Source organism: Lissotriton helveticus, chromosome 11 (assembly GCF_964261635.1).
Source record: "Lissotriton helveticus chromosome 11, aLisHel1.1, whole genome shotgun sequence".
In the NCBI taxonomy this organism is placed as follows: domain Eukaryota; kingdom Metazoa; phylum Chordata; class Amphibia; order Caudata; family Salamandridae; genus Lissotriton; species Lissotriton helveticus.
In genome coordinates, this window is record NC_136072.1 from 1,030,319,961 (window position 1) to 1,030,336,472 (window position 16,512).

General features: G+C 45.3%; 1 protein-coding gene across 4 annotated transcripts in view; it reads right to left on the reverse strand.

Annotated features, from left to right (window-relative positions):
- Window positions 1–16,512, reverse strand: part of MAPKAPK5 (MAPK activated protein kinase 5) — a 631,170-nt gene that overhangs the window by 167,181 nt on the left and 447,477 nt on the right. For all 4 annotated transcript variants that reach the window (XM_078667433.1, XM_078667435.1, XM_078667434.1 and 1 more), the window contains 2 exons: window positions 11,269–11,358; window positions 10,647–10,742 (listed from right to left, as the gene is read on the reverse strand). In XM_078667433.1, coding sequence (XP_078523559.1) covers window positions 10,647–10,742; window positions 11,269–11,358 — 186 coding nt within the window. The remainder of the gene's footprint in view (window positions 1–10,646; window positions 10,743–11,268; window positions 11,359–16,512) is intronic.

Here is a 16,512-nt window from a genome sequence, read left to right on the forward strand (position 1 = left end):
CCGCTCTCTTGGTGTTAATAGTTCATTGGCGCTTTTCTGGGTTTCGTACTTTTTAAATTTTTTGTTGAAGTGACTCCCGTGTACCCCACTTTTCTGTGCACAATTCAATGTCGCTTTTCTGTGCCTCGTACATCTTTTTAATTATTTTTTTTGCATTGTGTCCCATTTAATCCCCACTTGTTTGTGCACTTTCATTGCCGCTTTTCTGTGCCTCGTAAATTTTTTACTTAATTTTTTTGTTGCAGTAACTCCCATTTAATCTCCACGTGTGTGAATATTTCATTGTCGCTTTTTTGGGTCTTTACATTTTTGTTGTTTTGTTATTGAGGTGACTCCCGGGTAATCGCCACTTTTGTGTGCACATTTCATTGCCACTTTTCTGGGTCTCTTACTTTTTTTTTTATGCAGTGACTCTCATGTAAGCCCCACTTCTGTGTGCACTTTCATAGCCGCTTTTCTGGGCCCCGTACTTTTTTAAACTTATTTTTTGTTGTTGCAGTGACTTGTGTAATCCCCAATTTAGTTTTGTGTGCACGTTCATTTCCGCTTTTCTGGGTCTCGTACTTATTTTTTTATTTTTTAAGTGATTCCTGTGTAAGACGCACATTGGTGTGCACATTTCATTCCAACTATTCAGGGCCTCGCACTTTTTTGTTTATTTTTTTGTTACAGTGACTCCCACGTAATACGCAAGTTTGTGTGCACATTTCATTGCCGCTTTTCTGTACCTCATACTTTTTTAATTAATTTTTTTGTTGTAGTGACTCCTGTGTAATCCCCACTTTTGAGTGCACTTTCATTGCCGCCTTGGTTCCTCGTACTTCAGTGATTTATTGTTTCGTTGCAGTGACTCTCGTGTAATCCCCACTTTTGTGTGCACATTTTATTGCGTCTTTTCCGAGCCTCGCTTGCTCTTTACCACCCTCTGACTTGATCTCTTTCCTACCCCTGTTTACCTGCCCATGGAATGACACCCATGCTCCTCCTCTAGTTCCTCTTGGTGTTCTGTATGATGGCACGAGCATCCATGCCTAGATTCCACCTTCTTCACCCCCCTCATCCACACCAATGTTCTTCTCTCCTCCGTCCTTGTATATTGCGGTCCCTTCTCTATGTGTGTTCCAGATCCCGTTTTCATAAGTTACTTCCCTTGGGCTTCTTCTACCAGGTCACGCTGTCCTTTCTTTGTTATTCCTCCACATGACCTTTGTTCCTCCTCCAGGGTTTATTTAGTTATTTATGCGTTTTTATATAGCGCGGACTTTACCCGAAGGCGTCCGAAGATAGGCCGCCATGACCATTTTTTCATCGAATATTCTTCTTTGTAAATTATTTATTCAGTTCAATAGTCGTAATTTACGAATTTTGGTTCATATTCAATTTTTTGACCGGCTTGAACAAATTGGTAATCAACACAGTTTTTTCATTTACATGAAAAATCGTTACATTCTAATCAAATAGGTATTTTTTTGCATTTTGCCCAGTCCCCAAAGTGAAATTTTGGATATATTGATTCCAAAGGGCTGCATTCTACAATTCGAAAATTTCACCTAGGTCACCCTAGACAACACCCACTTGCATCTGCAATGAGCGGCCATTGCCTACTGAATGGGAAATGATTCTGGGTCAAACCACATATGAAATGGGAGGGGGTTCACACCTTGATCTGCTGGACCTTACACCCTCCAGCTCTCTCACTTGGTGGGGCCCTTGAGTCTAGAGCCTTTTCAACTAGACGGATCTTTCCAACTGGCCACAGCACAGTATGTATCAAACCAGTGTCCATGCTGTTAATGAATACAAAAATAACCTGGCCAGGGCTACTAACATTTGCAGTGATCTGTCTGTGGTTCCAAGTTCACATTTTTATTTTGTGTTTTATATAGCGCGAACTAGGCCCGAGCCATCGGGTATCAGGGCGCTTTACATAGTACCAGTTTCGTTATAGAAGGATACATTCATTTTTAGGTCTCGGCTCAGTCAGGCTTCCGTCACCTCCACCTGCCCCCCTATCTTTGCTGCTCTTTGACTTACTCAGAGTAATAGGTGTGAAGAGAGGGCGATCTTTGTTTCCCCTGCTTTGCCTTTTTCCATAATCCTTTCCACTAGCCCCTTGGTGCCCAGTGAAGGTCCACAAAGGCCTCCTCTTTGCCAGAAGTTCAGGGTATCCATGTAAAATAAATGTACATATAGTGTAACCCAGTGAAACTCACCTACTTAAACCATGGCTATCTTATAAATCCGGTGTGAATCTGGCCCTCCTGGACCTATGTTGGACACTCCTGCTATACTAGTTTCCGCCATTACCCTTGGAAGGTAGTATTTTAGGTCAAGGTGGTGCGCTAATTTTCCCTAATCTGAAGAGTTCCGTTTTCTGAGGGATGTCTCCCATCAACCAATCCCACACAGCAAGAAATATTACCTGTAAGTAAGCGTTAATTACGTGAAAGGGCACTCGTCAGGAGGCTACTGTAGTTAGCCATACACATTACGTGACTTTAAGCTATTGGCATTGTAAATGACAATGACTTTTATTTATATTTTTGTTTTTAAAACATAAATAAATGACCTTGTCATTTACAATGTCAAGACCTTAAACTCGCGTTAATTTACAATGCTAATAGCTCTAACTTTTGCAATGCCGAGACCGTTGCATTGTAAATGCTTGTTCTGGAATGCTTTTAGTGCCAGAAATATTGCTAGCAACTCTAGTTGGTTGATATGCAGTCTCCTTTGTTTGATTTTCCAGAGCTCTTGGACTGTGTATTGAAGTAAATGGGCTCCCCAACCTGTCAGTGATGCGTCCGCTGTTAGTACTACTTGTGGACCCGGCTCTTGGAACAGTCGCCCCTTGGAAAGGTTTTGTGGGTTCCACCACTGCTGAGAGTTGTAAGCACAACTGTCTACCAACACTAGGTCTTTTAGGTGTCCCTGAGCTTGGTTCTACTGCCGTGCTAGGCATTCCTGTAGTGGACACATTTGAAGTCGGGCATGGGGGACAATGAATATACAGGAGGCCATCATGCCTATGAGCTGCATGAATACTCGAGCTGGCAAAGAGTGTTGTGGCTGAAATTTCTGGATGAGAGTCTGCATGCTGGCTATCCTTGCTTGATTTGGATATGCTTTTGCTACAGAGGTATTTATTGTAGCCCCCAGATATTGTTGTATGTGGGAGGGCTGTAGATGTGATTTTGGGTAGTTGATGGAAAAACCCAGGCTGTGTAGCAGCTGGAGTGTCTGAGACGTATGGCTTGCACACTGCGCGTACGAGTTTGCCTTTATGAGCCAATCGTCCAGGTATGGAAACACGTGGATGTGTTGCCTTCTGAGGTGTTCAACTACTAGTGCTAAACATTTTGTGAACACTCTTGGGGCTCTGGTTACCCCGAAGGGGAGAACCTTGAACTGATAATGTTGACCTATTGTGAACCTGAGGTATTTCCTGTGAGCTGGATGTTTAGGTATGTGAAAATATGCGTCCTTGAGGTCTAATGTTGCTAGGAAGTCTCCTTGCTGGAGTAACGGGAGTACTTGTTGTAGAGTGATCATATGGAAGTGCTCCAAGAGTATGTATTGGTTTAGAGGCCTGAGGTCCAATATTGGTCTGAGGGACCCGTCCTTTTTGGAAATAAGGAAGTATAGTGAGTATACTCCTGTTCCTTGGTGTTGAAAAGGGACTGGTTCTATGGCTCCCTTTTCTAGCATGGATTTGACCTCTTGTTGTAGCAGGGTGATGTGTTCTTTGGACATAGGACGGTGTTTGGGAGGTATGTTGGGTGGAGTAAAAGCGAGTTCCAGGCAATAACCATACTGGATAATTTGTCTCACCCACCTGTCTGTGGTAATTGCATTCCAGACTGGTAGGAACTGTTTGACTCTGCCTCCGACTGGTGTTTGATGGTCTGGAGGGAGTGTGATGAAGTCACTGTTTGGCGGCAGTGGAGGCTCTGGTGTTATTGCCGCCACGTCCTCTGCCTTTGTTATTATTGCCCCTGTAACCTTCCCTGTTGGAGCCTTTATTAAAGGAGCTTTGGGTGTTGCTTTTGTATGCAGAGGAAGTCTGTGAAGTGTTGCCTCATGCAGTGCCTCTGTAGGAGGACCGACGAAATGAACCTCTATGTTGTTGAAACTGCAGCGCGCCCATAGATTTGGCAGTTTCAGTATCTTTCTTCATTTTGTCTAAAATGGTATCTACTGTAGGACCAAACAGGAAGTCTTGATTAACTGGTTGGTTGAGGATGGTGGATTGCACCTCGTTCTTAAAACAGAGATGTGAAGCCACGCGTGTCTGCGTAGTAACACATTAGTGTTAACTGATCTGGCTGCTGTGTTGGTTGCGTCAAGTGCACATTTAATGGAAGCATTAGTTATAAATTTGCCTTCCTGTAAGAGGTCGCTAGCCTGAGCTTTGAAAGGTTCTGGCAGGTGTTGCAGTAAACCTTCAAGCTGGTCGTAGTGCGCTCTATCATAGCGAGCTAGGAGAGCCTGTGTGTTTGCGATCCGCCATGAATTAGCAGCCTGTGAGGCCACTCTTTTGCCTGAGGCCTCCAATATTTTAGACTCTTTGTCAGGAGGTGGAGCGTCTCCTGTTGCTTGCGAGTTGGCCCTTTTGCGAGTGTTTGCTACTACCAGTGAGTCTAGAGGCAACTGGGATTTAATGTAAGTAGGGTCTGTAGGGGCCGCCTTATATTTTTTCTCAATCCTGGGATTGAGCCCCCGTGCCCTGGCTGGATCTTTGAATATACCTGGCGCGTGTGTTAGTACCCCTTTTAGCATAGGAAGTGTCCTGACATTTTTCTTGGAGGTTGGAAAAGTGTCAAATAGAAAATCTTCTTCTATTGGGTCAGTGTGCATGTCGACCTTGTGGTATTTTGCTGCCCTATCTAGCAGTTGGTTAAAAACAATGGTGTCGTCGGTAGGCGACGGCTTTGTAGGGTATGGGGAGGTGTAAGGGATGGGTTGTGTGTCATATGGATTATTCTGATCATCCCATGTGTCATCCTGAGCCTGTGGATCCTCTGGGTCATTAAAATCTTCCTGAGGATCTTCCCCTATGTTATCCTCATCATTGTAGTCTGAGTGTGTAGAAGAGTAGGGCACCAAAGGCATAATTAGGATAGAAAGGAGGAGGAGTAAAAGGCCTAGAGGGAGATGTCCCGAAGTCCTTTTTCTTCGGTGGTACAGGGCAAGTAGTGTCCGTGTCCAACGGTCTCTTTTTCCGGTAATAGATGGTAACCTTGACGGTTTCAAGGTTTATATACAGTTTTGATTGTTCCTCCAATTCTGGATCAGGATGGAAGAGTTCCTCCTCCACTGTCCGTGGCTTTGGCGCCGATGTTTTTGGCTTACTGACTTGCTTGTGACCTTTTGGCTCGAGGGCCTTTGGTTCTGGAGTCTTTTTCGGCTCGACTGTCGGTTTGGGGTCGGTAACCTTTTTTGGTTCGACGTCTTTTATTGGTTTGGCAGTCTTTTTTGGTTCGGCGACTTTGTTTGGGTCGACGACCTGTTTCGGATCGATCCTCTTTTTGTGCTCTACGCCTTTTTTAGGGTCAGTGTTTTTGGTCAAGTCGATGACCTTTTTCGGTTCGACTGGCTTTGGCTTATTTGCACAATTTTTAGGATCGGGTACTGTTTTCGGATCGACGACCTGTTTAGGTTCGAGGCTTTTCTTTGGCTCGATAGCTTTTGACTCGATAACCTTTTTGGGTTGGACGACCTTCTTTGGTTCGACCACCTTCTTCGGCTCGACGCCCTTTGGCTTGTCGACCATTTTTTGTTCGACAACCTTTGGCTCAACGGCCTTCTTCGGTTCGACGACTTTAGGCTCAACGGCCTTTTTTGGCTCGACGACCTTCGGTTCGACGACCCTCTTGGGTTCGACGACCTTCTTGGGGGAATGTTACTTGGTCCTGGGCTCTCGGAAGGCTTTGTTTTGGTCTTCGAAGCCGAGCCAGAAGGCGGGGCTTCTGAAGGGGTTTTTCGATCTCAGCTAAGGCCTTTAGGCAATGGTTCGACCGGAGCCTTTGGTTTCGGGATGAGCGGTGTTGGAGGCTGTGTACTCACTGTTTGCCCCGGCGGGATCTCGTCATCGGAGTCCGACTGGTCCTCAACGGTGACGATTTCTAGATCCGAGTCTGCCGCTTCTGGGAGGTCGTGTTCATCGTCGAAGATGTTGTGTGATTCTGGTGCCAGTCGCTGCATCTCTTGCCTAGCGGCCCGTCGAATCCGGATGGTCTTCTTCGAACGGAATTGGGCACACGCTGGTCAATTTTCTTCTTTGTGCTCTGGTGATAAGCACTTGTTGCATACTGTATGCTTGTCAGTATGCGGGATTTTGGAGTGGCATTGTGGGCACCTTTTGAACGGGCTCCTTTCCATCGACAGCAGGCCCTCGTGGTGTCGAAAGGCCCAACGGCCCGCGTCGACGACCGGATCAAGATGGAAAGGTTGGTCGAGTCAAGAAGTACCGAACGAGGAGAATACCGTCGAAGTCGAAGGCATTTTGGCCTTTAAAGTAGTTTAGTTTTGGTTTCCGAAGTTGGAGTAAAGGAATAACATCCGAACCCAATGGCGGAAAAAAACAATCTGAGGATGGAGAAGATGCCCATTCGCACTGTAGTCCAGGGGAGGAGTCACCTATCTCGTGATACTTCGAAGACTCTTCCAGGACAAGAAAGTGCACTCATCCGGACCCAACACTAGGCGGCGATCTGTGCACAAGAAATGAATTCAGCAGCCAACATGCCTCGAACATAGGCTAAAGGCTGGTACAAGGCACCTAAATAAATAATTTGCCATTCATACCAATTATTTTCTTTTATGGATGTGTGGGTCAAACAAGCTATGAACCATTTCCAAGCTAACATGCTTCAAAAAATAAAACTCTACAGCAAACCAAGTTAGATTATTTAAGACATTAAAAAACATTTTAGTTTACTAGCTGAGGATAATGTTACTTACCCAGTAAACATCTGTTCTTGGCATGTACAGCTGTAGATTCACATGCTTTGCATACTCCTGCCATCTAGTGTTGGGTCCAGATGTTTGCAAGTTGTTTTTCTTTGAAGAAGTCTTTTCCAGTCACAAGGTTGGTGACTCCTTTCGGTGATAGTGCGCATGGGCATCAACTCCATTGTTAGAGTGATTTCCTGCAGAGGGTGAGAATGGAGTAAGTAAGTAAAGAATAGAGATGTCCATGGGTATGTATGTAGAATAAGATAGAGAACTGCAACAGTTACAGGTACCCAGGGAGGCGGTTGGGGCAATGTGAACCTACAGCTAGACATGCCAAGAACAAATGTTTACTGGGTAAGTAACATCCGTTCGAGGCATGTGAGCTGTAGATCACATGCTTTGCAAAGATTATACAGCAGTACCCTCCCTAAGCGGTAGCTAACCTGTAGCTATTGGAGTTGTCTGAAACTGTGTTCTAAGCACTGCCTGGCCTAGATTAGCTTGTTGTCTCGCTAAAACATCTACACAATAAAGTTTGGTGAATGTGTGCGGTGTAGACCATGTTTCAGCTTTACAAATGTCAATATGGGGATGTTTCCTAAGAAAGCCATAGTAGCCCCAATTTTGCGAGTGGATTGAACTCTAGTGGGTATAGTTAAAAGTTATTTTTGGTTTTGCATAACAAGTTTGAATGCATTTAACAATCCACCTGGCAATACCTGACTTGGATATGGGGTTACCCTTGTGTGGTGGTGCAAAAACAACAAAAAGTTGTCTAGTTTTACGAAATGATTTTGTCCTTTCAATGCAATATAAAAAGGGCTCTTCTGACATCTAAGGTGTGTAGAGCTCGTTCTCCCTCTGAATCAGGTTGAGGAAATAATCCTGGAAATTCAATCAACTGATTGATGTGAAAGGCAGAAACTACCTTAGGTAGAAACTTGGGGTTAGTACGAAGAACCACTTTGTGTCTGAATTTGGAAAAAAGGTTCTTCTAGGGTTAGTGCCTGCAGTTCACCCACTCTCCTCAGTGAAGTGATTGAAATGAGGAAAGCAGTCTCCCAGGAGAGAAACTGTGGCTCACATTTATTCATGGGTTCAAAAGGTGGGCCCTTTAATCTTGTAGGGACTATATTAAGTTTCACAGTGGGGCAGGTGGAAGTCTTGGTGGTATAACTCTTTTAAGTCCTTCCATGAAAGCTTTGATTACTGGCACGCTGAAAATTGATAAATGTTGCCTATTTTGTAAATATGCAGCTATTGCAGCGAGATGTAGGCAGATAGAAGTGGAAGCTAATCCTGACTGCTGCAAGTGTAACAGATAACAAATGATATTCTGTATTGAAGCATCAAGATGATTGATGTTGGTATTGCAATGGATAACAAAACTTTTCCATTTAGCTGCATAACAGGCTCATGTAGCAGGCTTTCTGGCCTCTCGGATGATGTTCATACAGTCTGGTGGTAGATTTAGATAACCAAACTCTATGATTTCAGGAGCCAGATCGCGACGTTCAGTTGTTTGGGATCTGGGTGTGTGATTTCTCCAAGGCTCTGTGTGAGGAGACTGGATGTGAGGCGTAGCTTTTGATGTGGAACTAAGAACAGTTCCAACAGGGTTGTGAACCACAGTGGATGGGCCCATGTGGGAGCAACTAGGATCAGAGTGAGGGATGTTTGTCTTAGTTTCCGAAACACTGATGGAATGAGTGGGAGAGGTGGAAAAGCAAAGGAAAATATCCCTGACCAGTTCATCCCTAGTGCATTGCCTTTAGAGAGCGGGTGTGGCTACCTGGAGGCAAAGTTTGAGTATTTTGTGTTTTGGTGTGTCGCAAAAAGTCTAGTTGAGGGACTCCCCAACTTTGAAAAAATGGGAGGAGAACTTGAGGTTGAAGTTCCCATTCATGTATTTGCGGTCTCTGTCTGTTGAGATCGCAATCTGACTGTTCACTCCTGGAAGATGATAAGCTAGGAGATAGATTTTGTTGTGAATGGCCCACCTCCAAATGTCTTGGGCCAAGTGCGACAGTTTGAGAGTGTGTGTCCATCCCCCCCAGTTTTTGTATGTAATACATTGCTGTCATGTTGTCGGTACGAACTAGGACAGCTTTGCCAAACAGGTGAGTCTGAAATGCTTTGAGTGCTAGAAACACTGTTAGCAGCTCCAGATGGTTTATGTGGAGAGTTTTTTGCTGTTGACTCCACAGGCCATGCACTTTATGGTGTTGAAGATGAGCCCCCCCCCAACCAGTGAGGGATGCGTCCGCTGATAGCATCGTCTTTGGAACTGGGTCTATGAAAGGCAATCCTTTTGATAAATTGTGTGTGTTTCACCACTGCAGAGAGCAATGAGTATGGTCGCTTACCAACACTAGATCGGTTAGCAGACCCTGTGATAGGTTTCACTGACTTGCTAAGCATTCCTATAGGGGACGCATGTGAAGCCTGGCATGGGGAACGATCATGATGCAAGATGACATCATTCTCAGTAGTTGCATATACACTCAAGCTGGAAGCGAGTGATTTGGAGATCAGAACATCGAAATGGTGCTCTTTTGTTGGAATCTGCACATCCGTTTGTTCCGGTGTCGAAGGCTTCGGTGCCTGTGTTTTGGGTGCTGGGGTTCTGGATGCCAAGGATTTCAGATCCAAAGGTGTTTTCGGTGTCGAAAGGGGTGGGTCGGAGCCTGACTTTGGCTCCGATCCCAAAGGTTTTGGCTCGGCGCCCGATTTAGAACAGCTCTGTTAGGAGATGGAAGGGTTTGGGTATGTTTCGGTGCCAAGCCGGAAGGCGGGGCGTTGGAAACACGACCGTGGCCCGGAAGCAGGGGTTGGACTGTAGCCTTCTTTTTGGTGTGAGGTGGACTTTTGGGCCAAGGAGGATCTGTACTCATTGTACGCTGCCCTTGCGGGATGTCTTCATTCCCCTTGGAGCCGTAGTCAGAGATGGAGATCAGGTCTCGTTCTTCCTCTGCTCCCATGGGGTCTGTGGTCTCTTGTTCCAAATCTTCTCCAAAGAGGTTCGGAATGGACCGGTGTGTTGGCTCTGCATGTCGCGACGTTGAGCCAGATGGTCGCAAAGCGTTTTCTTTGGTCGGAAAGCCTTACATGCATCGCAGTCCTGTTCTCTGTGCTCCGGAGACAAGCACAGGTTGCAGACTTCGTGTGAGTAGGTGCGTGGAACGTTTGCGTGGCACAGAGGGCAGATTTAAATGGAGTCGGTTCCATCTACTGCGAGGTGGACAGACGCGGGGAGGCCCAACGGCCTTCCACGAGCTACCAGATCGAAAGAGGGACTTTTCAGTAAATAAGATACGCGGAGAATGGAGTTACGCGATCGAAAACAATACCGTTGAGGGTGAGTGTATTAAGCACTGAGGAAAACTGGAGAAGCAGTGTCGGAGAGCAGCAATACACGTCCCAACCAGATGGTGGAAAAAAACAATCTAACAATGGAGTCGATGCCCATGCGCACTATCACCAAAAGGAGGAGTCACTTACCTTGTGACTGGAAAAGACTTATTTGAAGAAAAACAACTTGCAAACATCCGGACCCAACAATAGATGGCAGGAGTATGCAAAGCATGTGATCAACAGCTCACGTCTCAAACACAAGTTTTCTTTTAGACATCAAACAATTACAGCTCAAGCATTAACAAGAGGTATTATACACAATGCTGCTATATTACCTGAGGTGCTACATAGTATGGCGTGAACTGTGGTGTCATCAGGTCACCTTGGTCGATTTTGGCAAAGCCAAAATCACACAATTTCACCGGAGCTTCCTGGAAAGCAAAGTGTTTAAAGGTATTTATTTAAAATCATGTTTCTATTGTTGCTATGTAGAGTAGCAGCTCCAAGGGCCCAAACATGTAAAGTGTTATTTTGGGATACAATTTCAGCTGTTTTACCACAGGACAGATTGTTTTCCAAAACGAAAATCTTAATCAGAATCACAGTCCCTCCCAGTGGCTTTTAAGCTATTCTTTTCAAAGCAAACTATGCCCAAAAATTTCAAGTAATATTGTCATTTCTGTCTCTACTAATTGTCAGTCCAGAAAGCACCCAGATATTCCATAATATTCTAATGCCAAGCATATGTTATATGGCCTTGTATAACAGCTACAACCCCAGGTCGTGTTGAGCTTGGTTTTACCAAACTCAGCATGTGCTCCAAACAATTTCTTTCAGAAATTATTGAAGTATTCACCTCGATCTTTTTTAGGGCTAGCTACAAACCTTCAATGGGCCAAATGTAGTCACAGAAATTAACCATAAGGATACATAAAAGCAAGACAGGTACAATCTTACCAAAGAATTGTCCTTAAAGAGAAGATTCTCAGGCTTCAGGTCCCTGTGGGCGATGTTTAAACAATGGCAGTGCTTCAAAGCTGAAGCAATCTGAAAAAGAAAAAAAAGAGCATAGGTCATCTTGTGTAGAACAATTTATAGACTAATGAGAGCAAAGCGGCACAGAGGATGGGTATGCTTCATAGTATGGTTAACATTTTTCAAAAACAAATGTTTATGCCTCAAACTTACAGGCAATTGACCACAATAAGAATATTTCTGCAAGCGTTTTTTAGGTGGTCTCCTTTTCTACGCAAGTATTTAAAAAAATCCAAAAATACAGTAAGGGAAGGAAGTTCAAACATCAGAGTAAGGGCCTTCATGGAGAGCTTGAGTGAGAACTCAGATCGAATCATTGGCATTACATCTGATTAACAATGTTGAAAATCCATGTCACTCCCTTGTCCCAACCTGGGATTTGCACTTATTCTCTTCAAACAATTCTCTGTAGCTCAATAGTCCTTTTAAGTTTTTCACTGTAAAAACATCTCCGCTACTTAGCATTTTATGAGGACGAGGGCTGGGAGAACCAGGCCCTGGTTTGGTAAGTTTTATCCAGCAAGGTTGTGTCTGGGCAACGTTTTATTCCCAAAGTTCCTTCCACTTTTCATCTGATGCAGGTCACTGCCCTGCAGTCTCTTACCTCGGCTAAGGCTCTTAGGCATTCTGCAAGATATCTGCAAATCCTCACTCATTTACCATTAAAAGTTGGTCGCGGGTTGAATAGAGTCCATATGGCCCAGTGAGTAGATTTATTTTCACAGAGCTCTTCTGTAATGTCATAATAAGCCCGCTACTTAGGATGATATTCAGCAATAATTGTGGCACTCCTTTGGTACTGGAGGTTGAGTGCAGATGGCGGAACAACTGTGTGGCTATGGCGATTTGTCACATGTAAAGCCCGGGACCTGTGAGAAGACGGGCACAGGAGGCAACTGCTGAAAAGTCCATCCAACTAAAGCCGGCAGCAAAGTGAGCAAAAAGAAAAGGAGGTGGTGGTGCCTGATTGCAGAAGAATCCCTCATCTGCTGTGTGGGTGAACTGGTTTCTCCACAATACAGACCAGTCATAAGATGTAGTGTGTGTTGTGTCATTCAATTGGTGAGTCTGTGGACATATCCTGATCGCCAAGTGCATCCTCTCCATGGCACTTCTATTGCTCCGGAGTTGCAAATTGCATAGTGCATTACCTCTTCACCCACACCATCTCGAACTTACCTTACTGTATGGTTTGCTGGACTGGGACAAGCCTTGCAGGCATGTTCTTGTGTAATATCTGTACCTTTTCTCTCTGGGGCTTTTTAGAGGGAATGTTCACTTACCTTACAGCATAAAGGCATTACTGTTACTTTTAAGGGTCATCATACCTTAACTAAGATAGCCCCCTTACTGTTGTTTCTCCTTCACCCAAAATTAGAAGAAACATATTTGCCCTGACCAAACCAGCATGACTTCTACCATCTGTGTCATGTGGGGTATTATCACAATTCATTATGGTATTGTACCATCCTGGACGTCACCTGCTGTTTCTTCTTATATAAGGAGCTCACACAATCAGTACCATCTTCAGGAACTTTAGTGCTGAATTTCACCATTCTGGTTACCTACTACTGGTTTCTTTAACGCCCAAGCCATTTGCCAGAAGCCTGTGCCAAATCCCTTGAAGCCTGCGCCATCTCCTCTAGGCATGCATCATATCCTAGAAGCCTGCTCCAGCAGTATACTGCACTCATCTACACTGGTCCGGGATTTTACGAGTGCCAGGTTCCTCTACAATACTGTACCTTCGATATCATGGCGGCCTGTAAGTTTTATATGCTACTTTGTTTAATTTTTTAGCTCCAACCAATGACCCTACAAGGACATACCAGTTGCTTTAACAAGATTAAATGTGAAGCAACACATTGGTTATAGGACCATGTTGCACGGGGATCTTCAAAAAGAAGATGCACCCGTTGCCTCCGACAATTGAAGGTCAAGGTCTGAAGTAGTGACTGACCCACAGCTGAGCACTAGGGGGAGACATGAGGTACCGCAGCTGGCAGTTGCTGCAGGTAAAGCAATTACCAAGGCAGGGCGGACTTCAGCGCTTATAAGTGACACTACCAGAAGAAACCATAAGAGTGAGGAGGAACTGAGTGATATGCCTTAACCAACACAGCATTCCCTGCAGCCCTTCCATCAGAGCAGATGAGTGGCAAGTCATCTCTCAATGGCAGGAGCCCCTTGGCTCCATTGATCTCTGAGATTATATCCTACTACTAGGGATCGATAGTTGATGGACCTTATGAGGGCTGAGAGATCCCTGATCCACAAGCTCAATTTGATATAATTTGCATTTTTTCTTTAAGCTGCAGTGATGGAAGACTCAGCAAATAGCTGGCAGGGGCAGAAGATACTAATTAAAATTTTCCAGGGAGCAATACAAGACATTCTAGAGTCGTATTTACATGACTTTTTAAAAAAAACTTTATTTCAGGTGTGGGGGCCATGACGCAGCCAGTACTATCCACCTCATACCACCTTTTTATTTTATTGGGCAGGGCGGGCGTCAACACAGAGGGAGGACGTAGTTGGGGGGCGACAGAGGAAGGGTTGGGGGGGAAAGTGCTATGACGTGGTAGCACTAGCCGTATCACAATTCTGTTCTTTATTTTTTTAGGTCTCGCCTACGCAGTGCGCAAGCGCTGCATTGGAGACCCTTTGGAATCGCACAGGGCTTTTCTTGAAACTTGTGCATATTTTGCACTGTTTGCTATTAGTCCTCGTGCATGTCTGGCATTTACCTTGCAGGAGCGAGCGGCGGCGCAATCTATTAGCAATTATCACGCCTGCTGCTGCTCGCTACCGCAAGGTAAACTCCAGACATGCCCTCAGTGTCTACACACTCGCCCGCCGCCGTCACGGACAAGCCTTCCAGATTGCCAATCTGCCTGCCCCAGTTCCTGCTCTCGGCCGCACTCACCCCACCCCTCCCACTTGTTAATTTCGTGCCGTCACGGATTTTTAAATGAGGCCAGTAGTTTGTAAATATAAAAAAAAATTAAGCTTGTATGTTAGTACATTAACGCCTGGCTAATTTGGATTGCCAATGCTTGTTTACGGAAGTGTGCCTCTTACAACACATAGCAGCTGTTTGCCTCTTCTCTCCAAACAGCAGTCTCTGTAAACATTTCAAATGAACATGCAGCCCCCATTGCTCTGCAGATTGCGTTGTAGAAATAAGACTTACAGACTTTTAAAGGAGGCCAATAGTTTCTAAATATAAAAAAAATTGTAAACTTAATGCTGCGTGTCGCTGCACTCGCCCGCAGCTGTCACGGACACGCCTTTAGGATTCCCAATTTGCCTGCCCCAGTCCGTGCTATCGGCCGCACTCCCCCCCCCCCCCCTTCCCTCCCACTTGTTTATTTCGCTCCGTCACGGACTTCAAATGATCATGCGGCCCCCATTGCTTGGCAGATTGCGTTGTAGAAAGAAGGCTTTTTGAAGGGGGCCTGGCTGTTTTCCAAATGCACTTCCATGTCAGATAATTGTTTTCATACAGTCTTCAGCAAATGCCCTTCCTAAAATCCGAACAAAATTGTGCAAACAGAAATGTTTTGAGTGTTGGAGTTCGGGATACCATACTCTCCATGTCCGCTCCAGAGTCACAAGTATGAATCTGGCCTAATCCCTCCTGATCTTCTTGAGAACTCTGGGCAGGAGTGGTATCAGAAAAAAGGTGGTCTGAATATCACTAGCAGAGAAATGCGTCTCAGAGCGAGAGCCACCTTGGAAACTCCAGTGTGCAGAAGTGCTGACATTGCGCTTTCTCAGCGGCAGCAAATTAATCTAGCCTAAGTTCTCCCTAACGTCGAAAGAGACCGTGCACCACCTCTAGGTGGAGATATCACTTGGGATCTGCAAGGCATCAGCAGTTGATTTTGCCTGCCCTGGTGGTCAGAGATACAGCTAGGTGTTGTACGGCCTGGAAAATTTCCTGAAGTCCTAATCATGTCCAGAGACGCAGGTCAGGTGGGGTGCAGTCCACTCTGCTTGTTGCAGTACCACATGGTGGTAGTGTCGTTGTTGAACACCTGAACCAGCCTTCCTTTGATAGAAGGGAAAAAGAGTCTTTCAATGCCAGGGAAATCGCTCTCAACTCCAACAGGTTTATGTGGAGCTGATACTATGCTGGAAAGCTATTTTTGGAACTCCACTTCCCCAAGATAGCCACCCCAACTCATTAGTGACACATCTGTCACCACTGGCAGCTCTGGGTGAGGATGGCACAAGGCTGGTCTGTTAGACACCACTGCTGATCTTTCACAGTTTCCTCTGATATCTGGACTAAGGCAGAAAATTATCCTGATGCTGCGCTCACTGAGATTTCATTTTCCACTACAGAGCCTGCATATGCCAACGGGCATGCTTTACCAGCATGATGCAGGAGGCCACAAAGTCCAAACGCCCTCAGCGTCATTCTCACCGAAATCCAAAACAGCAGCTTAAACATCGGAATCATAGCCTGAATATTCTGGAGGATTTAAAAAAGCATGTTTTAATTGGTTTATAGGGATAGCATGTAGTCAGTACATCACGAAAAAATCTGCACGGAGCATCATGATATCTTGCAGTTCTCATTCACCCAAGGCAACCGTTTGTTCCGTCCGATGCTGGAGTCTACATTGGGCGACGCCAGTCCGGCTCCGTATCCAAGTCTGGAATGACAATTGGGTTGGCATTGCCAGTAATGACAACACTGGAAAAGATTATGGGAAAGTTTGCGGTTTTGGGACCAGAGCAGATTTACCTAGGGCGGGGCTGACTGGTACCTAGTTCGGACCCGCTGGTGGGAATCCAGTGGGGGCTATCACAAACCCAAAGTTACTCCAGAGGGGGTTGACCTGCCCAAATATGAAGTGCATGGCTTCATAGAACTCATTTAGTTGGGCGGGGGCACTCAGGGAAACTCTGGGATGCGCAGAGGGACTCAGAATCCAAGGTTGACTTGTGGAAGCAGGGCCTAAATATGTAGTATCATTCCCACGCCCCATCCGAAAACTTGGACCAGCAAAGTCGAATAACACTTCAAGTTCTTAGATTTTATGTGAGACTTACCAGCCGACTTCGAGCAAGATGACAACCAGTGGGAACTACTCATCAAACGGGTTCTGAATTTTCCGTGTGACCAGGACCTGGAGCTTCGCAGAGTCGACTGGA